General features: G+C 50.8%; 1 protein-coding gene across 2 annotated transcripts; it reads right to left on the reverse strand.

Annotated features, from left to right (window-relative positions):
* Nucleotides 1-2,014: 2,014 nt before the first annotated feature.
* Nucleotides 2,015-27,377, reverse strand: SH3GLB2 (SH3 domain containing GRB2 like, endophilin B2). Of its 2 annotated transcripts, XM_065648244.1 has the most exons (11): nucleotides 27,143-27,377; nucleotides 19,274-19,415; nucleotides 18,806-18,934; nucleotides 17,445-17,578; nucleotides 16,888-16,980; nucleotides 13,148-13,210; nucleotides 8,839-8,862; nucleotides 5,953-6,042; nucleotides 5,359-5,459; nucleotides 3,973-4,237; nucleotides 2,015-3,442 (listed from the first exon to the last, which is right to left on the reverse strand). In XM_065648244.1, the coding sequence occupies exons 1-11, from the start codon at nucleotides 27,203-27,205 to the stop codon at nucleotides 3,335-3,337; spliced, it is 1,212 nt and encodes a 403-aa protein (XP_065504316.1). In that variant the 5' UTR covers nucleotides 27,206-27,377; the 3' UTR covers nucleotides 2,015-3,334. The 2 variants fall into 2 exon arrangements, with proteins under 2 accessions (XP_065504316.1, XP_065504317.1); XM_065648245.1 differs by lacking the exons at nucleotides 8,839-8,862; nucleotides 13,148-13,210.
* Nucleotides 27,378-27,452: the final 75 nt, after the last annotated feature.

Consider the following 27,452-nt stretch of genomic DNA (forward strand, 5'->3'; position numbering starts at 1 on the left):
TCGGCTTCCCCACACCCACTCCCTTTCTCTTACTCTCACGCTGGGGAACTTGTAGGAGGTTTTAAACAAGCGTCACTATGAAATACTCAGGAATGATTCTGCACACGCTGGTGCGGGCCGCATGCACGGGTTACTCTGCAGCAGCAGGGGAGGGCGGAGGCTCAAGCTACAAAAAAAGACTCTGTGGCGAGGTTGCATTGTGCTGGTATTGCTCTCTCAAGTAGATCAACAAACTCTTTAAAGTTCCAAGGCTCAATGTGTGGTGGAGGCACTAAGAGAATGTCAGTGATTATTGCTTAAAATAAAGCCTGAAATCTAGGCGGACTTTCCTAAGCTAAGAAATAAAACTTCAATGTAGCTGTGAGCCAGTAGCCTACCAGTTCTTTCCTCAAGAGACACTTGATTGCTTTACCAGTCAGAACCTTTTTAATCTCGATGGTTTTAAGAGACTAGAGCGAGAAAATTAAATTATCATGCTTTGAGGTTTTTTTTCTTTTTTTTCCATGTAAGCTTATGTGATCGTGATATTCTAGTACAATTTTTGGATCTAGTTTTACTGGCCGTGAAGGCTTTGGAGAGATCTGAACTTGCTGGCTGGAGCAAAGTGATCTTAAAGTAGACGGGAAAGGGGTTTGATTACCTTCCCAAAGCTGAGGTGAGCTGCTCTGACAGGAGGGATGTGGGGTGACGGTCCCAAGCCTGGTCCTGTTCAGCCGGGGCTGTCTGTCACCGTTAACACGTTCTGCCACAGGGAACCCCAGGTGTGAACACAGAGGTTCGAAGGTGAAGAACTGCAGAAAAGGTGGCAAATTGGCGACAGGCAGCTCTGGGGAGGGGAAGTAAAGCCAGAGTTGGGTACAGCTCAGCAGCTGCAGTCAGAGCTGTTCTTTGATAACTTTGGTAGGTGCCTTTCCTTTTGTTACACCTTTTGAAGTTCCAGGCAGTGTGCTAATTGCTTTATTAGTGCTCAAAAAGAACAGAGTGAGAATTTAGGGAGAAGTAACACGCTCTTTAGTGCCCAAGCACTAGAGTGAGAGTTCACGGCGCTGGGCAGGAGTCCTTGGAGCCAGACAGCAAAGAAGAGTGGATGCTGTTGGCTACAGCTTTGCCTTAGAGCACAACATTTGAGATTTGAGTTGCACCTTGACCTGCCCCTCAGCCAGAGCAATGCAGAACAGCCCTCAGCTGACATCTGGAAATAAGCAGCATGAGACTGTGATCATTGTGTAAAGAGCCTGTTAGAAGCAGCACTAGATTTTTCTGTGTGTTCCTCTCTAACGCAGAGGAAAGGGAATGCTGCTGCCAGGAACAGAATTCCTTCTGGCTCTTCTGAGGGAAGAGACACCATTTTCTGCATCATTAAGCTGCTGCTGTTTTTGCTAAAGCTGTTCTTCTTTCTTTAATGCACCAGGAGAGGAATAACAGGGAAACAAGGACATCACTGGCCTGAGGAAGAGGTACAGGTACTGGCAGGGAAATAGGCTGAGGTAGAACTGTGGCAGTGGTAATCATGGCAATTGTAACAAAAACGGCAGTGTGATGTGATTTCCCCATTCCCTGTCATTTAACTAGAAAAACTGAGCGCTATTGCTGCACTACGGAGCATTTCAACAGCTGCTTTTCCCAGGCGTCCTTCCCAAGCCGGGTGCTCGGGACAAGGCGTTAGGATTTTAGATTAGCAGCAGATCTAGTTTCCATAACAACAAAAAAAGTCTGTTAGACCCAGAAGAGCATTTCCAGTCCCTCAGCAGCTACAGTCAGACTGCTGCTCTATTTCTGCTTCAGGTTAAGGAGGAGCTGTTGTTTCTTAGAGTTCCCGAATCTGTAGTACAACCAAGATGTACTGGGAACTGCAAGACATTAGCGACCTTAAGGCATGTTGAGAGTTTCAGCTGGAACAGGCAGGATGAGCAGCTTTGTTTTGCTTTTACAGTGAGACTGGGACAACAGGAGGACACGGCTCCCACCTGAGCCAGCGCTGTGGCGCCCTGAGCCCACACACGACGCTGAGGCAGCAGGTCAGGCAGTTCATTTATTGGCAAATAAGTGCTGAAAACCACGAGCCCTACATACCACAGGTGCTCAGTGCCCTGTTACATTAGAGTGGTCACGATACCATTGGGGAAAGTGCAAAAGATCAATAAACAAGCAAAGTTAGTTGTGACATACCGAGGGGAAGGGAGTGAACCGAGAGCTTGGCGCAGGTGAGTTTCTCTTCCATCCAGCTTGAGTGGAACACTAGTTACAGCAGCAGGAGTCCTTCAGGTGAGCTCTGGCTAAAAAGCTCATTACGGGATTAAAAAGCATATAGGCCTGAGTGCTCCCTTCGAGCTAAACCACCACATATGCCAAGGGCAGCCTGGATTGTTCAGAACAGGCTCGTTGTTGGAGGTACCAGCAAGCGGGACCATCCCTCACTGTACTGACATGCACCAAGTCTGGTCACTGCTGGGAGGGGAGGGGAAGCGTTAATCTGTCATCTAGGGTGAAAATAAAGTCAGGCTCAACCATGCCTGGAACAGACACACCGAAATAAAAGCCTGGACAATTAACACAGGGAGCAAAGCTTGTAAAAAGGCTTGTAAACTCTTTGCAGTCCAAGAGCAGTTTCTCAGAGAAATGCAAGCAAGATGCATGGTCCCTTGCACTGAGGTTTGATTTTCGACATAAAGACCCTACGTTATTAGGCTGATCTTCACAAAGAAATTTCCTTCCAGCTTCAGAGGACGGTTCTATTAATAGATTGAAGCTATCAGGCACCATGATAGTAAGCGCGGCTCTTCTCGAGCCTTGCCTTACTGTTCTCCCACAGGTGAGCAAGGTGGGTGGGCTTAACAAGCTCTTAATTCTGAAATTCAACTTCCTTGCCTTAAGAGCTAGAATATGTCAGAGGGTTCCAAACACTTGATGGTTTGACTTGGGCAATTCTGCTGAAGGACAGAGAGGACGGGAGCGGCAGACAGGCACTAACTCACACCAGACACGAGGGGATGTAAGTTAAACTCGGTGAGCAGCCGCTGAGGGAGGCAGCTCGCTGGCCTTGGGAGAGCCACTGCGAGAAACAAGACAAGGGGAGGGTAGAAAAAATAATCAAGGAACCTTGCACCATCAAGACTAACCTCAAAGCAGGCTGCACTGGTAGGTAATGAATTCAGTCTCGGGTGCCATCAGCCCTTTCCCAAAACCTTCCAGTAACCACTTTTCCACAATTACTGTATTAGCAATGGAGTGTCAACCCTGAAGAGAGCAATGGTCTCGGATGAAGAAATCCGCGTTAGAAGTGCCAGGAGATGAGGGGTGCATTCTACTTGTACATTCTTCTTCCTGGAAACATTTAACTTAACAGTTCCAAGTAAGTGACAGGAACTTTCCCTTTCTGGTTCCCTCTTTCCCCGATGAGCCAGTCGGGATCCATGCCTGGCAGGCTGTACACAGTGATCATCTGGGGAGAGAGGATGGCGTTAGCCAGGACCTTACTCTGCAGAGACTGCCAAGAACTGAAAGAACAACAATTCCTGAGCTCATTTAGCAGGAACCTTTGTGCCCTTTCCCTGGAGCCATCTGCAGCTTTAATAGAACATTTACAGAAATCTGCTCACTGATGTCCCTGTTGCCTTTTCATTCTCCAAATTGACTTAAGATTATTTTTGCATACAGGGTGGCATGATATTGCCATGTCATCCCTTCTGAATGCAAATGTTCAGTCTAGTCAATAAAGGAGTTTGCAGGTTGCTGAATTTCCTTTTTTTCCTCAGCATGATTAGACCAGGCCCCCAGCCAGAAAAGGAGAGTTATTGGGGTGATATTCTGAAATAGCAAATGGCCATGAACAAAAGCTCACTGCAGTTCAGCAGATACCAGTGTCAAGGAAAAATCTCTATTAGCAGTTCCATAAAACAGGGGGTTTAGGGTCAGGAAAAGTAACCAAGACCTTGCTGAGCATGCAATACTAAGCAAAGAAAAGCTACCAACCTCATCCGCAAGGAGTGCCAGCTCGGTGCTGTCAGCTGCTTCATAATCATAGAGGACTCGGGCCTTCCGCGTCCCGCTGGCGGGAGGTTTGACTTCATTGGGGTTCAGGACACTCTCTGCCACAGAATTAGGCACCCCAACAATCGTGGGCACAACTGGAATTGTAGGCACAGCAGGGAGTGTGGCAGCAGCAACAGCTGGAGGAGAGGCAGCAGCTGGGGGAGGAGACGTGGATTCTGCGTTGCCTATGAATGTGCCTGAAAATCTTACACAGGAGAAAAAAAAAAAAGAAAAGCAGAGTTCAGTAAGGCTCTAATACAAGGAACCAAGAACGAGCTTGTTCTTTCAGTAGTTATACTGCAGAGATGACGCTCAGGAGTTTCAGCTAACGGCAGTAACACCTACGCTGCCCTTCGGGTGGGGAAATGCACTCGGTTCTTGGGTGCTGGGACGGTGACAGGTAACATATCTGCTGACTTTGATCCCCGTGTCCCATTCCAGAACTGGCACCTGACTTGCAGAGCATGAGAGGGAAGCGTGGCCCTAGAGCTGGGTCTGGGCAGGCGCTGTTCTGGGCTCTGCAGCTGTTTTACTGGCTCGTGCTGTGTCCTTGCCCTGCTCTCACCTGGTCTGTGCTACCCGTTTAGTCTGCTAGTTCTTCAGGAAAGGGACAGTCATTGTTGCTGTTAAACTGGATGCCATGACTGGAAGCTCCCAGGCTTGCTGGGCTCTACAGATAGAGACGGTAACAGAGCTTGGACTCGTTTATCTGTAAATATCCCCCCACACACACTCAGGGAGTGCAGCTCTGGCCTTAATAGTGAGTCTGCAGAGACTCCAGAGTTTGAGTTGAGAGCTCTGAGAGCCAGTCCTGCAAAACATCTTACTTACATTTCTCCTTTGGAGCTGCAAGCATGGAAAAGAAGGGAACAGGAGTAGTGAGTGATCACACAGAAGCAACAGCCCCTCTGGGGGTCAGGCCACCGCGCTGCTGTGACAGGTAACAGACAAAACAGCCCTGCCCGCACCCGCAGGACGTGCAGCCGGCAGCGCCGAATTAGCTACTGCTGCAGCAGAGTACGCTCAGGATTGCTGCTTGGCAACGGGAATTTGTGTCCCATGCGATTTAACGAATTTAGAGGAACTCTGATGGCCCTTGTGCTTTGAGATGAATTGATAAGCCCCTGATGAATCCCATGGCAAAGCCTGCTCTAAATGCATCGCCACCAGGATTGGTCACCATTCTGTAAGCAAAGAAGCTCTGTCAGAGCTTGGAAGGGGCTTTAAAACTACCCAACATGATGACATAGGATGAGGAAGGAGGCCTGAGCCAGGGGCAACCGGGTGAGTAACCCTTAGAGAAGTAAAAACAGTGTCTTGTCTCACCTGCCCAGTTGCTTCTGCAGGTCAAGCATGTATTGGTAACACTGAGCATAGTAGTTGGTCTGAGACTCCACAAACTCGTGGAGACAGCGGAGATGATTCACCTGGAAGGAGAAGGACCATAGGCCAGTCTGTGAGTTTGGGTGCCAGGCACAGGAACCCTCTCCCTGCAGCCATGATCTACTCCATGGGAAGCAGACTTGTGCAGGCCAGTATTTAAGAGTTATTTGGTTGGCTTGACTACACTAATTTGTTAATTTGCATAGGCCCAAGGGTGATCTCAGAGAGGAGGCTGCTCCTGGCACTCTGGCCATGCCCATGTGGCTCGTCCACAGCTCTAGTGAGGGAAGAACACAGTCTTTCTGGCTCAGAAGCGTTTCAAGGACTGCAGGCACTGTGGCACTGCCTGCCCATGCTTCACGATGTTTTTACTTTGAACATTCCAGGTTTTATGAGGAGGTTGCTGTAGCCTCCAAGTTAATGACCTCTTTTACCTCTGTGCCCAGCGCAGGGCTCCAGCACCCTGCTGGCATTCTTCAAGAAAGGAGCCAAGAGTCTCTGTTGTCCCTGTCACCCCCGTTACCGAGGAAGACTCACATGTGTGCTGCTGATCCCCTCCAGCAGGAGACGCGTCACCTCCGCCTGTCGATCGAACTCTGTCTGTGTGAGCCTCAGCTCGTGTTCTGCCTGCAAGACAGGACAGGGTGTTGGAGACAGCACCAGGCAAGGACCCTGTTCTGCCTCTTCCAGAGAGAGGCAGCACCCACCTCCTCCACCAGCCCCTTCTGGCACTGACATGTGCGCTGCTGACTCAGCGGGATCCACGTGCACCTGGGACCAGACACTCAGGGTGAGGAATCCAGAGACTTCTGTCTGTATTTCGACTTGATTCCTGCTTGATCCTACACTGGATCACTGCAGGTCATGGAATGGCAGCTCAAGACTGATGCATCAAGCTAGGAAGCTCCTGCTCCCACAAGACCAGAACATGAAGATGGAAAGTCTTTGCTAATCCTGAGCTGCGTGGAAAGCCAGTCCCATGCCAGCACCTCTCCCTCTGTTGCCTGTTGTAGGACTCAGAACTGGGCAGCTGATGTTGCTCATCAGTATCTGTCCTCTGCAAAGGGAACACTGGAAACAGGACAGTGCCTGTGGTCAGCATGGCTGAGTCTGCTGCAAAATACAGCTGTTAAACGCCTCTCCAAGCCTACAGGCATAGGAATGCAACAATCTCCCGAAGTTTCTCTCCAGAAGTGCAACTTTTGCCAGTATCCTTTTATCATCACAGAACAAAAGCTGAGGCCATGGAGCACCTACCAAATTGCTGTTTCTCAGCTACATCTCTCCGCAACGGAGATGAACAACGCAATCAAACTTCTACTCAAGGGTCTCCTTGGAAGCTCATCAGTTATTTTGAGCCAGGAGGAATTCAGCAATGGTGAGTAGAAGACAGCTCTGCAGCAGTCAACGGGAATTCAAAGACAGGCTGATACTGGAGGCCCCGTTTACTGAACAGATAGAACATCTCTCCCCCACCAGCAAACAGCGTATTTACACCAGGACGGTTTGGCAGTACCGGAGTACCCAGGTGGGTCTTTGCAAAAAGAAGAGTTCCTGAAGTGTCGGAGCAGTTGGGAGCTCCTGTCCCTGCTCTCCCCTTCCTGTTGCCGGGCAAGGGGGTGACAAGCAGCACGTTTGCTCTCTGTTATGTGCATTACTCCTTAACACAGAGTGGAACATGCCAGTTGCCTCTTAGAGTGATGTTCTCTGGGCTACAGCTTGCTGGAAGGAGAGAAGCATGGTTCAGTGTCCCCTTCTCCAGCAAGGTGCAGCAATCGGAGGTGCCCGCCTTGGCGCGGCAGTTCCTGCACGGCACCAGTTCTGTCGTTCTTCTGCTGCTTTGTAAATGCTCCGATTATTCTGGCACAGGAGCAACTTGTCTGGAATTGACCCCAGAGAGCGAATCCGGACAGGATGACGGTCTCAGAGCAGAGGCCACATCGCTGGTGTTTCTGAGCAGGGTCACCCCAGGGGCCACCCAGCCTCCTCATCTGCTAACACATGACCAAGGACTGTTGTGCAGCGAGGCCAGAACAAAGCAATGCTTTGACTGTCTTTTAATCAGATTTGTCTATTTTAAGCTACAACTGATCTATTTTCTTGCATCCTCTGTCTGAAAGGGATTATCTAAAGGAAAAGGGGGAATGTAACAGGAACTACCAGTGCGATGCCTCACTAAGCACCAAGAGATTCTTGCTCCAGTGAGCTGCACAGAGACCTCAGTGACAGCAGAGCCATTTGAAACGTGTGACAGGCAGATCCAGCTGCATTTGGCACCGCCTGGGATTTGCCCCATTGCCTCTCCCTGCGAGCTCCGAGCAGTTGCAGGATGTATTTTCCCATAAAGCCAGCACAGACTGTGACCTGGGACGTCCCTTCCAGTCTTGTGCTTCTCCAAGACACAAAGAACTTTGAAGTTTACTGACATACCTTGGTCTATCCAACCAGGATAGAGCAAAGATAGAGGAAAAGAGCCGCGCATGCTGATAGCTGACTGCAGTCAGCTTGTTTGTTTGAGGGACTGAAGGATCTGAAGTCCAGGATGAGCTGGTTCAGAAACAGCCAGTCTGCTCTGCTAATGCGTTTTGAGGAAGGCAGTCAGAGGCTGCTATCATGCACAGCATGCAGGAACGTGCCATTCCACCGCCTTGCAGTTCAGGCTTCAGGCTAACGTCTGCTGGGGGTGTTTGAGGCGTGAAAGGCAACGGGATCCCAGGAGGCGTCTCAGGAAGCTCCATACCATGCTGGAGCTCCACACAGAGCTCATCCCGGTCTCTAGTCCACTAGCAGCCCTCCATCCATTTTCATGGACGAGTTGTGCTCGTCTTGGGGCACCCAGAAAATAAACAAGATCTGGGACTTTGCCACCACGGATCCACTCAGAAGGGTAAGTGCAGCTCACCCAGACAGAGTCACCTCTGTGACGGACTCCAAACTTCCCACCCTGCCCTCCTGAGAGGGCTGTTCCCTCCAGCAGCTGGGGCTGGTCACAGGGAACCCCTCTGTCCTGGCTCCAGCTCTGCCGAGAGCTCCTGCTCAGACCCCAGAAACAGGCGAGGGGCTACTAGAGGCTAATGCACAGCACATGCAAAAATGGGAGCAGGCAGGGCCTTTGCCACAGGAGCAGAGCTGAATCGCAGCCCAGCGCGTCACCTCTGCTCCTATGACACCAGCGCAGGGCTCTCAGAGCTGTTTTTTATCACGTACAGTCGAACCCACGCACGCCGGGTACAGCCAACTGGCCCACGGGGCAAGCTCTTCCCAAGCCGCTGGCAGAGTCGCACTTGAACCACAGAGCTGCGGGATCAGGAGCTGACAACAGCAGCGTCCCACTGATCCTCCCCTGCACGTGTGGAGCAGGAAGGAATCCGCAGCACCCCCCACCCCAAAAAAGTTTGAGTACAATTTCAGCTGGGTACTTACTTTTTCCACCTCGTCGCTCCAAAGCTGTAGGGGCCACAGAGCAACAGGAAAGGAGATCAGTGTTGGAGACGTCGAGAAGCACTCTGCGTTAACAGCAATGGGCAAGGACGCTCCATGGACACAGCGGGGCAGCTCTGGGGACAAGCTCGCCTTTCACCCAGCAGCAGCTGCCAGATCCATGTCCCTTCCCCTCATTTTTGCACCCTCGATCTCAGTTTCGCAATGGGAGAGCAAGTCCACACCACCTGAGCTGGCAGCGCTCCCACTCTGCTCTATGCCAGGGCTGTTAAAACTGCATTCAATGGGCTCCAGGAAGAAATGGATTAAGCAGCTGAGTCCTCTGAACAAGGGCCACTTTGCTGCAGCCTGCGGAGGCTGGTGTTGAAGGACAGCCCTTGTTTTAGGGTTGTGGAGAAGGCAGGTGAGCTGCTTGAGCCCACAAACAGGGCCTGGGAGCTGCCATGAGCTCAAGGCACACAGAGGCCAGAGTTCCTCACCCACTGGTCTAGAGAGCTCGGGTTAGTAGGACCACGATCCAGCCTGAGCTACCAACAGGCATGATCAGCTCTGGGAAGGACGCAAGGCTGGATGTTGCCTTTGAGCCAGGCAAAATATCACACGGCTCCTTCCTGCTCCCCTCACCCCCGGGGGCACATCTGGGGCAGCACAACTGCCAGCTGCTGCTGGGATCTGGCTCCAGGACATGAAACAATGGACAACAGAAGTCACGCACAGCGATGGGAAAGGGAGAGAAGAGGTAGAAAAACACATTGATCCTTCCCAGAGGTTCTTGGCTTGGCCTTTCCTCAGCAGAAATTACTCCTATAGCCCTGGCAACACGAAGAGAAATCACTCTGCATCAACTGGAGCACACCAGCCTTTTGGCAACACCCCACACTGGTGGGGCCAGGAGACAAACAGCCTCTGAGACCCTCAGCTTCACCCTCTGATGTCACCTTTGCAGATCAAGGAAGTTCACCACAGCACGGCTGAATTGGCACCGCACGTACCTGAGGGCTCTGTGCTGGATGCTGCCGTGTCACAGGGACAGCACGCTCTGTTTAGACCTGGGGTCTCCCAGCTGAACCTTGCTGAGGTTTGCTCACCTGGGCTGTGGTAGCCCCGGGGGCAGAGACAACTTCACCAGGCAATATGAGGAGCACCTGGTGAAGAACTGGAGCAGGAAGGTGTTACAGCAGCTCCTTGGCTTGCTGCCTGCTCTGGCTTTCATCCCATGGCCTGTGGCTCAGTTCCTGTTCCATAGTATGTAGCCTGATTGGCACCTTTTCTTACTTGTGTGGAGTTATTGTAGCGGGTCCTCTTACAGTCACAGGCTGTCCCTGGGCTATGCTCAGTGTGCTGGGGCTGGGTGGTTTCTCTGACCTTTATTTGCTACTGCAGGTGAGGAACAGGTTCTATTAAGGCCTGGGCAATTTCAGCCATGTGTGGGAACATGAGGCCTTTTTCCTTCTTGGTCTAGGAGCTCCTGTTCTGGAAGGCAGATGGTGGGAAGCACCTTGTAGGCAGCTGAGAAGCAGGTCCCAGCCTGAGCTGCTGCTCTGGCACAAGACTTGTGTTTTTGGAGCAAGGTTTACTGTAGAGGCAATGGGAAGCTCTCACTCCTTCTACTTAGATGCTGTAGACAGTACTTAAGCCATTTCAGGCCCATTTAATCATTGCAATTCTCAATAGACAAATTTGTTTCTCTTCTGTTGGCCTTGCTGTGCAGTCTCCAGCTCTGACCCTGTGGTGCTCTGGGGCAGGCCAGCTTTGCCCAGACCTGTCCCTGGGCTCAAGCACTACACGGTTCTAGTCAGAAGCGCTTCAGACAGAAGCCCATGATTTGCCCCTCTCTTCCTCCACCCCAGCTCAAGCCAGAGGAACCCCCTTTAAGGTACTCAGTGTGTTTTTCTTGGAATCGTTCCTAGGAGTAAGCAGAAGGCAAGTGGCAGGATCTGGGAGAAAGGGATATTTAGGTTTACACAGCCCACGTACACCTTCTTACACAAAAACAAAAGGTCAGTGTGGGAGAGAGGAGAAATGGCTCCTTAGCCTCCAACTCGTACAAAACAAGGGAGGTGCTTCTCTCCTGGTGGATCTAATTCCAGCTAAGCCTTCCCATTATGGAAGGGGAAAAATAAAAGCACCGCGTTATCCATGTCTCCAAAAAACCAACATAAATTTAGAATCCAAATCAGAGCCCTGCTGAGGGCATAGCGTCCAGGAGAGAGCTGACCTGTTTGCTCACCTGTAAGACAAAGTTGTTACCTGGGCATGAGCAATCCCTCCCCCCAGAAGGGAGCAGAGCCCAGCAGCAAGGTGAGCAGCAGCCACTGCTCTGTGCTGTCAGCGCACGCTAAGGCTAAAGTAGCAGGAGGACTCTGGCCTGGAAGAAAAGCAGAGCAACAGCATGAAGAGCTCCTACCTGGCTGCAGTGCCTGACCCCTCGGGGTGGATGCTGGGATCAGAGAGCTTGGTATAAAGTAGTTCTACCTGCACAGAGCTGGGGAGCAGTCTGGGCTCAGCCTGTGTTTTGCTAATTAAAGATGCCAATTGTTATTCAAGTGAGTCAAGTGCAGCTGGACTTCAGGTGGCACTTCAGCCACCAACTGCAATCTCTGAACTAGTTTTGGAAGGCAGTAGGATCACTGCTGGCCAGGCCTGCGTGTTTGCTACAGGCACTCCTGCTGGGATGCCCCCATGTGCAACCATCAAACACAATGGAGTGATCGAGGTCCGTGCTGGCTGCTCACCGAGAGCCCTGCTCTGTCCTATGTCATTGTCCTGCTGTCAGAGCTTCTCTTGCAGAGCTCTGAGGAGGGACCACTGAACTAGGCAGAGATGTGCCAGGGTAGACATCTGTGGACTAAAAACCCCCCAAATCTATTTCTCCCATCATTTTGTTGTGCTTGGCATCTGCTCCCCAGAGCAACTTCGCCATACAGCAAAAGCAGATCAGCTTGTGGCTTGGTGATGACCTGTTGGACCAAGCATCTGGGCATTCTGACATGCTAATACCTGTTACACAAACGCTTGTCTCCAGGTCTGCTTTGGAAAGCCTTGGGGAATAATGATACCCTGGTCTAACCTGAGCTGTTCAGAGGCAGGGAAAGTCCAGCTTCTCTCCTCTAATTCTCTTAGTGCTCAGTCTTAGTCCATTATTGCAATACTTGTGCTGTCCTTGGAACAAACCCTTCCAAGGGAGAAGCCAGAGCCACAGGTCCACAGCTGCACTAGGAGAGGTGGGAACTGAGCAATTGCTACAGCATCACCTTCTTCCTAAGCACCCTTGTCACCAGGCCGGTTATCTATGGAAATAGTTTTCTAGCTTGGGTACAAAGCTATTTCTGATCCCAGCATCACTCTCCAAGAAGGTCAGGACAGATCCCCCTGGGAACTAACACTGATGCTATCAGCTCTCACATACCTTTCTCCAAATGGGATGGGTTACCTGTTAACCAAATCCACCTTGTTTCCATGATGGTTTTTGTTTGCTAGAAGGCTGGGCTGTCCTTTTTCATATCTACAGATCCCCCTTCCCAGCCCTTCCACTCTCAGATTATTCTATTAACAGGCATCAGTGTTGTTTTGAACGCTATTTAGGAAGCAAGATGATCAGTTTTCAACATTTTAACGAGAAATGTGACATTGTGCAATGGGGAGCCATGAACACAGCACAGAAAGTCAATTGCTTGACCACAGGCACTCAGTGGAACACAGCAGAGATGCAACGGGCTCTTCACCCACCCCCAGCGCATCTGACTGCGTAACAGCCACCAGACAGGCCCTGAGATGAAAGGGAAAAAAAAATTGACCTCTATTTGCAGAATAAACAAGCCTACACTCTCAGCCTCCTGCATTACATACATGATGGGTGGCAGATTCCTTCACCTTTGCTTCTCTTGACCAGCTACAAATCCTCTGAGCACTGACACCACCGTACTGATCAGGCAGTCACGCGTGTGACACAGCCAGCGTACAGCTGGAACCAGCCAGAAAGGCTAACCTTTGAGGTTTTTTCCTTTAAATTGCTCTACTAGCAATAAAACCCAGAAGATTCCCACTAGAAATGTGGAAAAGGATTGGCAGAGAAACTGGAAAGCAAACCAAGCAGCAAAAGTGCCAGACCCTGACTGTGCACCCTCACAGGGGTGATCTGCATACTTCAGGTTGAGCCAGAAGAACCCTGGGCAGCCCATGTCACATTAAAATGTTGAAAACAGCAGAGCACTAGGTCCGAGTATAAGTTGGGTGAAGAGAGGGGCAGGAAGAGGTTGGAGAGGCAACATCTAGGGGGAGGCAATCTTACCGCAGATGCGCTGGCGGAGAGAATGTAATTACGAGGTCTAGTCTCCTGAAAGTCAGGCACAGCCTAGTGGGGGGAATAGAGTTTCATGTACAAGTCACGCAGAGGAGTCGATAGGAGTCAGTTGGGCAATGGATGGAAGAAGGGACTGGTGTTTTTTTCCTGTTTGTGCTGGGAGCTTAGTTCAAATTCATATGGGATGGCAGGAGGGAGGTCTCCCAGCAGTCTGGGCGGTGGTGTGTGGGAGCCAGGCTTGTGCAAGAGGAGGTGGACTGGCTCATGCAGTCACACCTGGTACCTGAACAGCAGATGTTTCTACTGTTAGAAACTCTGCCTGTACTTACAGCTATCTGCTCACACAGTGGCCAGTTGGAGTGGAGATGAGATGGCACAATCTCAAATGCATTTCCCATGCCCTGGCAGCCAGCAGGTTGCTCATGTTGGCTCGGTCCAGCGGGCAGGACCTTATTTCTCCTTGCTTCCCACCTACAGTCCTAGATGTGTCCCTGTACGGGGCCTTGTCCTCAAAGTGGCTGTGTTCACTAGCATCAGAGCATCCTTTCCACAGTGCCTTTTAAAGAAACACGTCTATTTGTTCTTACTCTCACCAAGCCTCTGGGCATGTTTCCTCCTCAGATCTGCTATTCTCAGTAAGGAGCATGACTTAGCCAAAGTAGATCTGGTCCAAAGCCTTGCTGTTGCCAAAGGTAGCACACGAGTTTTCAGTCCAGAGGTCAGCAAACCTCCGAGCCATCTTCTCCATAGCTAAACCTCTGCCCTGAGGCAGAAAGACTCAAGCACTCTGGAGGTTTTCCTCATCGGGAATGCAAGGGATCCAGTCCACCCCCACACAGGTGTGGGCTCACTAGCCTCCACATAGCATGGTCTCTCTGTTCAGCTAAGACTAAGTTTCCTAGGATGGCCTTTGGCTGTAGCATCACCCAAAGAGATAAGCCAGCTAGCTAGCTTACATCAGGACCGTCACACTGGTGTGGTGGACCAGGGCATCCTCCTGGTCAGCCTTGGGCTGGTGTGCAAGGCTGGCACACGATCTGGTGTAACCCAGCTATGTCATTAATCCTCTCAGGCCCCATGTTTCCTTTCCCAGGTTAATCTCTTTGCAGCTCACCCAGATCTGCTTATACACACTGACCCAATTTGCTGGGCCCCGAGCAGCCTGTCAGAATGAGTGACCAGTGTGTGGAAGAGCAATCAGGCAATCCCAACAATAAGAGGGTTTTTTCTTTTTTTAACCATCTAGGAGTTTTGGGGGTGGCTAGATGAAGGAATAAGGAGGAGTGATTCCTTTTACAAGTCAAATCTGAATATAGGGAGAAAAATGCACAAATGAGATTTGAGGCCAGCACAGCAACTAGGCTTGACTCCTCCCTGTGGGAAGAGGAGATGTTTCACAAATAGCTTCTTATGCTTTTTGTTTTGTTTTTAATTATCGAGTACAACTGAAGAAAACTCTCCTCCCATTCCCTGGTCTCCAGAGAGTCCCAAAACTAGTCACAGCACATGGGATGAAGGAGGCAAGCTCCTCTTGCACTCCTATGCATGGACGAGTTGTATTTGCAAGCAGTGATCAGAAGGGACCCACCTCCCTCCCCATTCTGCTCTTGTAATGGGGAAAACAGGCAGAACCCAGGAGCCTGGAGGACAGAACAGCACCACAACCAGATTGACCTGCCTGTCATTGTCTCTGGGCTGCCTCCCTTCCAGGAGAGGGACTTGCCACCCAACCTGACCCCCTCCTGCCTGCAGCTGGAGGAGTCTGCATGGGTTTTGACAGGAGCCCATGCCGCTCTTGAGCACTGCTTGCAGGCGGCGTTGATGGAACCGAGTGCATGCTCCAGAGGGGCTGTAGGCAGCAAGAGATGCTCCCATCTTTTGGGGGCACCTTCCCCAGGCAGCCACAGCCCTGACCACACTCAATACATGCTCTAGGGCCAGTCCCAATGGGACAAGGGAGATACAAATTTTCATTTAAAATGGGAAAGAGACAATGAGAGGTGTTAAAGAAAAAAAAAATAAAAATCACAGCACTGTTAGCACAGTCAATACTCACATCTCCCTCACACTGAGCAAATCACAAAGAAACAAAACAAAAAGGTTAGTGAACAAAACAGCATCAACGGGAAGGACAAAGCACGAAGTCAGAGGAAAATACACAAGCCCAGACACTGGAAGAGCAGCTGACAGGTCTGGGCAGCAGCGCACTCAGAGGGTCAGCCACGAGACAGCAGCTGTGGGAATACACGTTTGCACCACAGAGGGGAAGAGCAGCAAGAGAGTGGTGAGCTGGGAGAGGTGCGATACTTCAGGCCAGGTTGGATGGGAGGAGGGTGACACAGGACTCCAGACATGTTACAGGGAACGTTGTGGTCTAATGATGAGTTAATATGCCTAGAGCAGAGGCAGCAGTTCTGCCCCCCATGCTGGGAGCTTCCCCCTGTGTCTTGTCCTCTAGTAGTCAGGGAGGCACCCAGAGCCCAGGGAACCCCCTTCACGCTAAGCTGGGTAAGAGATGGGTGCCCACAACAGCAGCTGAGGTTGCTGTTCTGTTGTGTGATCTCTGTTTCAAAGAAGCAAAGGGGCTGAAACATGGCTTGGGGCAAATACACTGGAAAGCCTGGGCTGGCTCTGCATCCTGCCTGGGGCAGCCCAGCCCAGCAGTTCCAGTGGGAAAATAAAAACTTTTCTGGCTACAGGGAAGTCCCTCACCCAAGTGTCTGGGTGCAGGTGAGAGGCCCTGGGATCACTTCACATAGGAAGCAAGGTAAAGAGGATAGAAAGGGAGGAAGCACAGGAGGTAAGTGAACTCCTGCTCTGATTGGAGCTTAAGATACCATTTCCCACTGAGACTGGGAGCACCATCCCTGAAGTTACCTTTGGTGGATCTGGCTGACCTGACTAATGAGAGAAGGCTCTTTTAATCATAGAATAGTTTGGGTTGGAAGGGACCTTTAAAGGGCAGCTATTGCTTTTGTTCACCCAAAGGTTTATTTGGGGCTTTCCCACATAGCACTCTGAGCACTCTGCTAGACCTGCTGATGGCTGACTTACTAGTCCCTTCTGCACTGCTCTGAGCTGGGAGCTTTGCTAGTTTACTTGCCATGATTTTGCCAAAGCCAGAGGGCAAGATTAGCCTGTAACTAGACAGCACCATGAATTAAGTGACTAGAGAGGCTGAAGGAAGGGTCTCTTGGTAGCCAGTCTGACCCCGGCTACCTCTCACAGGCTCCCCTGGTGCTCCTGCCTGGGGAAGATTGAGTTGGCAGAACCCTAATGAGTCTGAAAGCCTGGGGCTGCTGCAGAGCCCCTGCATGCTCTCCCCTTGTGCACTTCCCAGCTCAGCTCTCTCTTGCCTTGCTTTGAGATCCCCAGGGAAACTTAGCAAGTCCTCAGAAGACACAGCCTTTTAGTTATTAGCACAAATCATCCAGCAACTACTGTCAGTCAGGAGACAGGAGCCTGGGTCAAGTAGAAGTTGGCAGATTTTGGAAGTTCAGAACCATTTGTTTCAACAACTCCCCCATGGGAGAACATCCGAGGAACAGGCACGTGGCTCCTGCTCCCAGTTCCCTTGCATACCAGACATGGAATATCCCCATCCATGGCTGCCAGAGCCAGGACGTTGTCAGACAGCCTAATTTTTGTCCAGAGAGCATGTGGCACTGCTCATGTGAGCCAATCCCTGGGGCCAGAAGGACAGCAAGGGGAATGAGGGAAAAAGTTACCGCTGCTTTTGCCTCGGCAGCTTTGGCTTTCTTCAACCTGGCTTTGCAGGCATCCAGATCCAGGCGGCGGTTCTGCAGGATCCTCCGCTCTTTCTGGAAGGGATAGAAAATAGGATGAGAGCAGACTGCTTAGGAGCTTTTGGGGAGGGAAAGGAACAAGGTATCATCTAGGAATCACATTTATTTCCTTAACAAAAAAGTGCTAGTGTGGAAGAAGCAGTTGCTACACTCATCTCATTAGCAAGAGTTTTGGGCCTGGCTGCCAGGGACACAGGCTAACCTGCTGGAAACAGAGCAGCCTGTGGGTTGCAGGAGGCGGGAAAGGAGTTACGTTCTTCATGCACATCAACTGGCAACTCTTCTCTGCTGCAGAGGTGGCCCTGAGCAGACCTAGGATGGGCATTCCCCTATCTTAGCATTCTTTGAGGGGAGAGGTATGGAGTCCTCCCTTCTCATAGAGAAGGAAAATGTGCTCTTCTAGCACTGTCTCCCTCTGTCCCTGCCCTCCTTGTCTCTGGTGAGATGACACGCTTCCCCTTCCCTGCCACCATACTCACAGAGATGGTTCGCCAATCCCCTTCCAGGAAGTTGCGCAGCGGGGTCAGGAAGTTGATGGAGGCGCAGTGGATGAAGTCCCGTTCTGCTGCACCCAAGCGCCTTTGAGTCTCTCCAACTTTGATCAAGGTCTTCCCTGCAATAACAGGAGCCTTCAACTCCAAGAGAAACCAATTAACATCGTGTTGGCTTCAGCCAACTCGCCCAGAGCTACCAGGCTCCAGTGTTGGGGGACAAAGGCACAGTGTACCCTGCCTGGCCAAGGTGACCATGCCTATACCACATCAGCTTCATTCCCCACTACAATCTGCTTTTAGCTTGAGGCCTCTTCTCAGCTGCTCCCAGTGCAGCTTTGATCTTATCTATCTGCTGAGGCACTTACTCCACTGATGTCCTTTTACTGCTACACCTGCTTGCGCAGAATGATTTTTGTTTGTCTCATAAAACAGAGGCACAGGAACAGAGCAGCAAATTAAAAAGCACCAGAGCAGAAAAAAAAAAAAAGAGTTGATTAGGCAGTGCTGGCTATAGATGCAGTTACAGCTGTTCTGCAGGACTCAGTATTGAACAACTATTGATTCGGAGAGCAGTACAAAGCTCATGGCAGAGGCAAGGGCAGCTGGAAGTTAAGGCTGTGCTTCTGTGCAGGTCTGCTGCTTAAAGAAGCCCAAAATTCCCTCAGGAAGGGGCAACTGTTAGGATTTAGGAGCAGAAGGATGCTCTGCGCGGTCAGGAAGGGGCCTGTTGAGGCTTGTAGCCAAGCACCCATGTTCCCAAGTCTGTTTTTCTGTTCTCTTTCTGCTGGAGAAAGATTTTCACCCTCCATCTGCAGGACACAGTTAAAGGATGGTTCTCCTGTTCAGAGTTTAGAGAAGCCCCATGCAGTTAGACATCACCTTAGACTAAAACTGCACAAAGCTAAAGCCATTCACTGCAACTCCCTGTTCAGGCTGGGTTTAGAAAGACACAGAAATAGCACAGAATAGTTTCTGTGTCCTGTAACCAGTTCTGTGAACTACCCTGGATCTGCGTGTCTTTGTTTCTTCTCTAGCTCTGCTGGACTTGAGGATTGGTTTAGGAATAGGGAGACCTCAGCCCCTTTTCCCCACAGTACAGAGCACGTTTTGCTGTGCAGTAAGACTTGCCTTCCTGCTCCAGGTGGCTGTTTGATTCTGTGCTAGAGAAGATCCTTCTCTGGCATCAGCTTGGACACACTAACAGGCAGATTGCCATGGGGGGAGCAGGACACCCTGCCCCCTTCAAGGAGGCGTGCTGCAAAAATTTTAAACCAAAACAGTAGTGGGGATCCTGTCTTAGGAAGGGATGGGTTCCCAGGGGAGTTTAATTAGCCAGGCTTACTTACCATAAGGTGTTCCTGGCCCAAAGTCATTAGCTGCTTCTGTCATGTACTGTGCCAGCAGCTCCCCGTTGGTGACCCGGGAAGGCACCTTCCGGTCAAGCTTCTCATAAAGGAATTCTTCTACTCTGGCACCTGGAATGAGGATGTCACCGGTGGTTACATGATGAAGAAGGGGCCCCTGAAGCTGGTATTCATGGTGGCACACCCCATGCACTCCTCGACCATGCACTGGGTAGGTGTCACCTCCCTTCCAACCATGTCCCAGTCCTCAGGAACGCTGCCAGGCTCGGGGAGGCAGCAGCCAGCCATTTTTCGGCTATGCAGTGAAGGAAGGAGAGGCCCCACAAAGACAGGTTTCTTCCAACCCCCACAAACTCAATGCAACAGGGCTGCCTGCCAGAGGGCACGTCTTTTAACATTGTTTGAGCTGCAAGTGATATTTGTCCTTCAAACATCAGAAGCTGGACTTACTAGGGTTTGGCTGTAGCAGAACCTCAGTCTGACGCAAGATCTTCTCTGTCCAGTTCTTTGTGCAGTCTGCCCTGGCCAGAAGGCTTTCAAAGTGGGCGTCTAGTTCGGTTTTCTCAGCCTGGCCCAACTTTTCTTCAGTAAACTGCAAGAAGGAGCAGTAGTTGTTAGAAGGTCTGTTCTATTAAAGCAAAATTATAGCGTGCTATAGAGCTATTAAGAGACACTAAGGCTTGTTCTGTCTCATGCATTTATCTTGGAGTGGAGCTAAAAAGCCTTCAAGGTGTCATTCTTTGTTCCCAGGCATCTTTCAGGGGAAAAGGGCAAAAATTTGCTCAAGAGTGGAAAAAGCACGGAGCTAAAAATAGAGTCCATGTTTGAGAGGTGGTCCAGAATAAATAACTTTTAGTAAGATCTGATGCAAAAATACTGTAGTTGTGAGTAATCAATTTTAAGTGCGCATAGATTGCAGTATTTCATGCAGCATGCCAGCTTCCTTCACCTTCTCCTAACCAACTCCAGTAAACCCAACGGGATCAGGAATGCCACGTCCACCTCACAAGTCACGCTTTCTTCTCTTCTTAGTTGACAAGCATGCACACAACACAGGTTTTGCTACAGCGCTTGAGAGTGTCCTCTGACAGTCGTCAGACCAACAGTGTCTGAGCGCTGCCTCCCAACTCACCTCCTGCCTTGCTGGCAACTGAGCATCTGAGGCTTAAGGAGGCCCAGACTCAGGATTTAGATGAAAATGCTTCCAGCAAGTGACTCTTTCTCTAGGACATGCTCTGAAGCAGGGTATTGAGAGAAATACAACCGTGTCTGACTTCTCTCAGTACTTGGATTCATACTGGCAATAGATTCTCCTTCCCTCTGGGATTCCTTGTAAGTTTAAAATTAGTAGCAAGGAAATTCAGGCTGTTCAAGTCTTCAGTGTTTTCATACTGGGAAGTGACATCTGACAAGCAAGATTTGTCAGTCTGGAGGTACAGCACCAGGTGGCCTGGACACCCCCATTGCTTCCTTGGGGGATTTCTGAGAGTCCATTCCCTGTCATCTCATCCCCATTTTCCACTTGCTCCTCTCAGTGAAGTTGGCCAACTTTAGCGTATTTTTAAGCACAATTTGCTGCTCTTGGTGGAACCAGCATCTTGTTGGAGTATACTAAAAGACCTCTTTAGACAGCTGTGGCACTTGGGAGGTTGCAGCTGTCCTTTGAGCCCTTGTTGCTGGCCTCTGGTGCCACTGTTATCAGGACATGGTACTGTACAATACCTGGTAGAGTCAGGTGCCAAGAGATTAAAGCCTGGCTAAAACCCTTAGGAGAAATACAGCTCCTGTCTATTCTGCCACTTGTACCTTCTCCTTCCTCCTCCTCTGTCCCACAGCTCAGCTCTAGATGGGCCAAGATACCCTTTTCATGGGTCTAGGTCTGCTGTCTGCTGTTCCAGAAAGATAATCTGGCAAGATCAGTGGCTGCCCAGCAGCCCCAGCTGCTTTCACATCCAGTACAATGCTGGGAACAAATTGAGATAAGGAGCAAACCCAGAACCAGCACGCGAGGTAGGTTAATAGCCTTTAGGAGTCCTGTTACCAGCCCTGCACAAATGTTATTAGATGTCTGAGATACAGAAGCCCTGCAGGTATGTTTACACAGTGACCTGTTTGGGCAAGATTGAGCTGGAGCCGGTGAACCGCTCAGCCTGATGTTGGTGGTGACAGCTACCGAACCGCAGGGACAGTCACGGTCCCTCCGGCAGCCCCGCGGGGACAGAGGACTCGCAGCCGTGCGTGACCAGGGGTTGCTTCACTAGTCTCTTCCTTGGGACCAGCAGCCCCTGCTTACCGGCTAAAAGCAGATTCAAGATGAGTGTTTGTATTGCTTTGTACCCAAGGTCTGTGATGGTCTTTGGGGACACACGCAACTATCAACCATGCATGAGCGACTGAGCCTCCCTCCCTCTGTCGCTGTTGGAAGCCCAGGGCTGTTTTCAGGCGCTGCCAGGCTGGGCTGAGTCACGGCCATGCAGCAAACTGGGGCTTCCCAGGTATTTGGCACCAGTTTTTGAGTCATCTGTTTAAGAGCTTTCTTAAACAAGCCAAGACTCTTTGATGCAAGTATAAGAGTCTCCCTCGCCCCCCTTTCCCAGACAGCTTTTTGAGATCTCACTTTCAATTCTAGCTCTTCTCCCTGCAGTTTAGACGCATCCTGCACCAGCATCTGCCTGGGAGCAGCCCTAAACCCAGTTTCTGGTCAGGTTGCTACAGCATTGCTGCAGTCAGATCACTGCTGAAGCCCTCCAGCATCTCCACAGTGCTGCTGCCCTCTCAAATCTCTCCTGCTCTGAGGTCTTTTGCAATATTCACAAGCGGCATCTCCATCACTGTCCTTTGTGGCTATTTTCTGTAACCGTGGCTCCAAAGGGTCAGGCCAGAAAACAAGCTCTTATTCAGGCTTGCTTTAGGGTTGGAAAGCAGGGCATGAATGTCATGAGGTGGGTGCAAAGGCACAGGAGGCTGTTACTCCATTTTGACCTAATTCCCTTCATGTCTCCCTGCCCAGCAGTCAGCTACACTGCAAAGTCCAGACCCAGGCACAGCTTTGGGGCAGTCGGTACCATCGCACTGCAGGTGGCTGCCGAGGGTGCTCTTTTCCTCCTCTGTAACACACTTCTCCTTGTCTGTGCATGGGGAGTCACCGATCCAGCTCAACTTAACCTTCAACACGAATTTTAGTGCAGGACCACCTCTCGCAGGAGCAGCTTGCAGTGAGATCGAATAAAGCTCCTCATGAAAGCCCGGCCAGCGAAGGAGATTAGAGGTAAGTTACACTACCTTACGCCATGAGCTGGTTCTTTCTCACGGCTAGTACAAGTGCAGATCTGAGCTTTCAGGTGGCAACAGGTCTCAGCTGCTGATCCCCTCTTATGTGGCTGCCCAAGTCAGTATCCGCAGTGAAAAGCGGGACAAAACAACCGCAGTTCATGAAGTATGGCTACTCAAGCATTTCAGGCAGAACTGCCACACAAAGGATTTCTGTTCCTAGGAATTTATTTTTATAACAGAAATTTCATTATTTTTCCTTCCCATTGAACAAAGATTTCACTGTGAGGCCAAGAGATGCAGGAGAACAGACAAGCTGATCATACACTCATGCCCCCTGATTGCAAAAAGACACATTAAAAATATTTTGTGTCTTGCTGCTCCTGGACTAGAGGCATCAGTGTCTTTTGCAGCACCAAATACTCCAGACTGCCACAAACTGGAGTGTTATTTGGTTGTATCAAGTTGACCTACAGACTTGGTGCATTTCCAGCTGGGAGAGGTCAGGGCAGTCAGAGCACTTGCTATTGCAATGCCTGGTGAGAACTCTGAGCTCCTCCATCCTGCTGCAGCAGAACTACTCCCATTTGTTTTCTAGAACCTGGTGGCTGGGCCAGCAGTCTTGCCCTGAACCAATTCCAGGGTCTAAATCCTGGGATCATGTGCCAGGTCATGACGCTGAGGGGCTCCACAGATCCTGCCCTGCAGGCAGCGTCCCCGCAGCTGACCCAGCTGAGCACCAGGCCCGTCTCTGCGCAGGGAACCTGAGGAGGTGATTAATAATGCAGGGCAGCCTTTTGTCAAGTGCCACTCTCGCTCTCCAAGAAGAGGAGAGTCGTGCTGCATTCCAGGGCATCAATAATTCAGGCAGGGAGGCTCGGCTGGCCAGCAGGAACGCCAGATGCATTATCAGGGCCCATGTGGACAAGCAGGCTGGCCGATCAGGAGAGCAGCACTTGGGTGACAAGCCCAAAAGAAGCAAGAACCTGCTGGACTGCAGTTTGGGCAGCTGCCTGCTTGGGGAAAAACTCTCCTTTCCCCAAGTGATTTGGTAGAGGCGCTACTGGGATGTCAGGAGGGTGAGCAAATAGAGCTGGATGGGGCCCTCTGTGCTGCAGCTACAATATCAAAGAGGCTGTGCCTACAGCTCTGGAGACTTAAGGCCACCAAGGCTGGGTTTTAAAATAGCACGTTCTCTTTGCTGAAAGCATTAGCACCTTTCTCCCCTTTAAAGCGAGGGGAATAAAATCCCAGTGTTCCCATCGAGTTATGCCAATGCCACAGCTGTTTTGCACAATGCACCACGAGTTGACTTGTGTCTCTTCCAGGCTTGAGTGATTTTTTCCATCTCTCCCGTCCAGCAGCCCAGACCTGGGTGCTGTGAGCTCCGAGAGGGAAGCTTTAGGCCCCTTGAGGATGATCTGGTGGCAGAGTTCGGGCCCTTGCACCACTTGCAGGGTCCACAGTTTTTCCAGCTGGACATTACTTATGACTTTTCACCTTAAATCACAAAGATACAACTAGGATCTTAAACCAGGAATAGTCTCCTGTATCTGCCAGTAGATTTGGGCTGTTGGATTTTCTGAAGCCTCCGAACAGCCCATAGTGCCCAGACTATGGTAACCTTTGCTCTTTTGATGATCGGAGGCACAACAAAATCAGTACAGGCAAATCTACCTCCCAGCTTTTGAAAGGTCACATTAGGCGAGAAGCCATAGCCGCTCATTATCTAAAAACCACCTGAATTTCAACAGCTCTGGACCGGACACAGAACATGCTTCAAGTATTTGGTCACCAGGAGTCAGGAAAGCGAGGCTGTGAGCCAAGTGAAACTGTGCTAGAGGACAGAAGGAAGCCATTAACAGGACAGCTTGGTTAACTCATGAGCAAGGCATTTAGGAGAGGAAAAAATACTGCCCTTGTGGATTCACAGGTGTGTTTCAAATGGAAACATGCTCTGGCCCATATCTTTAGCCTTCAAAACCCTTTTCTTAAGTCACCTCTGTTCTCTTTACTTTTTAGGTGTCCAGCAACCAAGCTATCAACCCCAGCTAGGTCAGCAAGCAGTGGGGAAAAGTCTATTTTATCAGCAGAGTTCAAGGAGATGGAGGAGTCTCTCTTCAGGAGCTTCAAGATAAAGTCAACCTCTAGCTGCTAGTAGTAATTCCATTACCACTGGGATAAGCACCCAAAAGCTGTACTCATGCTTAGGCAATTTCATCCATAGAGTTTACATCAGAACTGACAAAAGACAGACACCTACAATTATTTCCAGACATCCCTGAGAGAGCCTGGCTTGCAGCCTGTCTAGAACAGAGACATCCAATGTGTTACCTTTGGAAGGAGAGATGCCAGTTCTGTATGGAAGCTGGAGCTATCAGCATAGCTTCCTCTGCAGAGATTCGGGATCAAACCCACTTATTGGAAACTGGAAGGTGCAGCTGATCGAGGGGAAGGGCCTTATTCTTCTTCAGTGAAGATGCAGAGCGTGACCTGTTTGCAGGTCTGTCTGCAGGTGCCAGAGCTGTCAGGGGCTGCAGCCCCTCTGAAGACACTTACTCCGTGGCTGTGCCTGGTGGTGCAAGTGTCAATGCAGCACATCCTCCAGTGTGATGCTAAATCCTACAAAAGCTCTTTATTCTTGCAGCTGCCCAAGCCTAGAAGCTTTTTCTCTACTCCAAAGGCAGCAATGCTGACCAGCACTCCCCTCCTCTACCTCATCTACTCCTACTACCTGTTCTGTTTTTCCAAAGAACATCAGAGGTGCCATGAAGCCCGCAGGGCACTACCAGGTCAGGGAGAAGCATACGCAAGCCTGCTAAGATAGTTACTGTTTGTACAGCATCTTTGTCATGGCCATCTCAGTCCTGCTGCAGATCGGTACAGGATTCCTCACCCAGGAGCACACAAGCCCTTCAAGCTACCTCACTTCTCCGCAGGTAGGAGTCTTGCTAACCAGTGCCTGAACTAAGACAAGCCATATAAAGAAGAGAGTGGTTTGTTGAGGGGGTTTTTTTGGTCATGATTAAGGTCAAGCCTAGTCCAAAATCCTCCAGTCAGCATTTACACTAGGTTATATTTGACAGATTTCAAACCAGGACTGATCCTGCCCTAAACCTCAGGAAACCACCCCAGAAGTGGTGTCTTGGCCATGTTTACCTCCTTCACCCTCCCTGAGCAGTGCTACAGCTCTTCTTCCAGTTGGAGTTGAGCTCTCGCATGTTGGCCAGGCATCTCAGCCAGACACCAATAGCTAATGCTGTCTGAGTGGCACAGCACATAATGGCCAGTCCATTTATCTCCCAGTCACTGCAGTTCCAGTAAAACATCACTTTGTTAAATGCCTGGAGCCAAAGAAAGCATCTCCAAAGCTATTGAAAACGGAGCTTTTTCTAGGCAGGTCTTATTCCCTTCCTGGAAGATCTGCTGTGCTGAAGAGTGCTACAAACCCAACCCTCGTTGCCAAGAGCAGATCTCAACTGTCATTTCTGGCTCGTGGTGGGGACAGGGCAATATTCACCCACACCAGCAGCAGGACTCTATGGGAACAGTCCAAATAATGCCTAATTCCTCCCCCCCAGTTACATTTCAGAAAGTGTTCAGCTTCAGTGATCCGTTTCCTTCCAGTCTCCCCTCCTTACGCAAACATCTGCATGTTGTCCACAAGTACTAGTGCCCATTTTGTTTCAAGAAATTACTACTGTAATGAGTCATATGAATACTCACATATGAGATTATGTGGAGTAGGTGTAGCAGGCAGAAGCCACTATTTATAAACGCCTCCTTGCTCTAGAATTGCTGTGTGCAGACACTGTTCCCATGCCTGTCTCCTTCCTACGCCTTGAAGCTAAAAACCACTTATCAGAGACTTACAATAAGGCTTCTAAACATAAGATTTCTTTACAGCATTTCTTCTTTTCTTCTGCTACCAAGGTCATTTGCATGAGAACAGCATCTTTAAGCTTTCCATCTGCTCCTTATTTTGCACTTGTAGTTAATATCTCTCTTTTTCATAACATATGACTCATTGGCACAGTTACAGGAGGTGATATCTGCTTACAGGAGACCAGTTCCTAAAAGAGCCAGATTTACTCCACTGCACAGAAGGTCTGGAACGAGACAGCACTGCTCTGTTTGTTTATCAACCCCCACACAATAGGTAGAACAAGAAACCCAGTCCCAGAGTCACCAGCTAGACTTCACTCCTCAGGGAGGATCCCAACCAATTCTCACTTGTCTCTCTCCTGCCCAAGCGAGAGCAGTTTTCCAGTTATTATGCCCAAGAAGTGGCCAGACCCAGCAGCCACATCTCCCCACCTGCTACACTTTGCACCTCCCGGGCAGCCCTGTTTCTTCACTCCGCAGCTCTAGGGGGTCACTGCATCCCCTGATCTCAGGTTTGGGAAGGGTGGTCTTGATGCCACCTTAAGCCCACCCAGACACTACTGCTCAGTCTCAGCAGCTCCTCCCCATCGCTTTACCAGCACTGTGTTTTCTCAGGGGCTGGGAGCTACTGCTGCCCGACCTCCTCAGGCTACAGACGGGCAGCAAAGCCACCTCTGTCACATCTCTCTGGCGAGAGGGAACAATCCCCCAGGGGTCTGGGCACAGCTGATTGCAAGCCAGGCTTTTCTTTAAGAACAACAACTCCACACTCACTCACTGCTTTGCCACAATCAATGGGTCAGAAGCATCTCTGGAGCCGTTTTCCTTATTAACCTTTACCAGTCTCAGCGCAACACCTCGGCTTAGCTCAGCTGCTGCTCGGGGTCACCCAGCAGGACCCAGAGCCCCGAGGCGGCCGCTCCCGGCGCTGCGGCTCAGTCAAGCAGCCCCCCAAAAAACCCAACGGGGGAAAAACCGCCCCAGGGCTCCGCTGTGGCCTGGATCCGCGGGTGCGGCGCAGGACCCTCCGTGCGATGGGCGGGATGGAGGGAGGCAGGCAGCGCGGGAAGGAAGGCCCGCGGGCCGGGCAGGCCCGAGGCCCGCTCCCCTCAGGCGGGCGCGGTTGCCATGGCGACGCGCTGCGGCCCTGCCCGCCCCACTCACCTGCATGGCGCGGGAGAAGAACACCCCCGCGTCCGACGCCAGCTTCTTCACGTTGAAGTCCATGGCGGCGCCGTAAGGCTCCTCCGCCGCGCCGCGCCCCCACTCTCACCGCGGCCGCCGTGCGCCCGCCCTTTATAGCGCCGATCGGTGCCCTCCCCGAACCACCCCCTCGCGGCCTCTTAAAAGGGCTGTGAGGTCACCGGCGGGGCGTCCCGGCGGCGAGGCAGCCGGCCGGGCGGTGCCTTGGCGGCAGGGGAGCACCGAGACGTAGCAGCAGCCTGCGGGGGTCCGGCCGCCCCGGGAAGCGCCT

This window comes from Caloenas nicobarica, chromosome 19 (genome assembly GCF_036013445.1).
Source record: "Caloenas nicobarica isolate bCalNic1 chromosome 19, bCalNic1.hap1, whole genome shotgun sequence".
Taxonomy (NCBI): domain Eukaryota; kingdom Metazoa; phylum Chordata; class Aves; order Columbiformes; family Columbidae; genus Caloenas; species Caloenas nicobarica.

What these genes read in the sequence shown, in the direction of transcription:
- SH3GLB2 (XM_065648244.1), bottom strand. Translation starts at nt 27,205, where the DNA reads ATGGACTTCAACGTGAAGAAGCTGGCGTCGGACGCGGGGGTGTTCTTC. An exon ending in TCTCCGCCAGCGCATCTGCG is followed by an intron (nt 8,863 to 13,147) that starts GTAAGATTGCCT and finishes TGGCCCCTACAG; the next exon opens with CTTTGGAGCGACGAGGTGGA. An exon ending in CTGCAGAAGCAACTGGGCAG is followed by an intron (nt 4,238 to 5,358) that starts GTGAGACAAGAC and finishes CTCCTGTGTAAG; the next exon opens with ATTTTCAGGCACATTCATAG.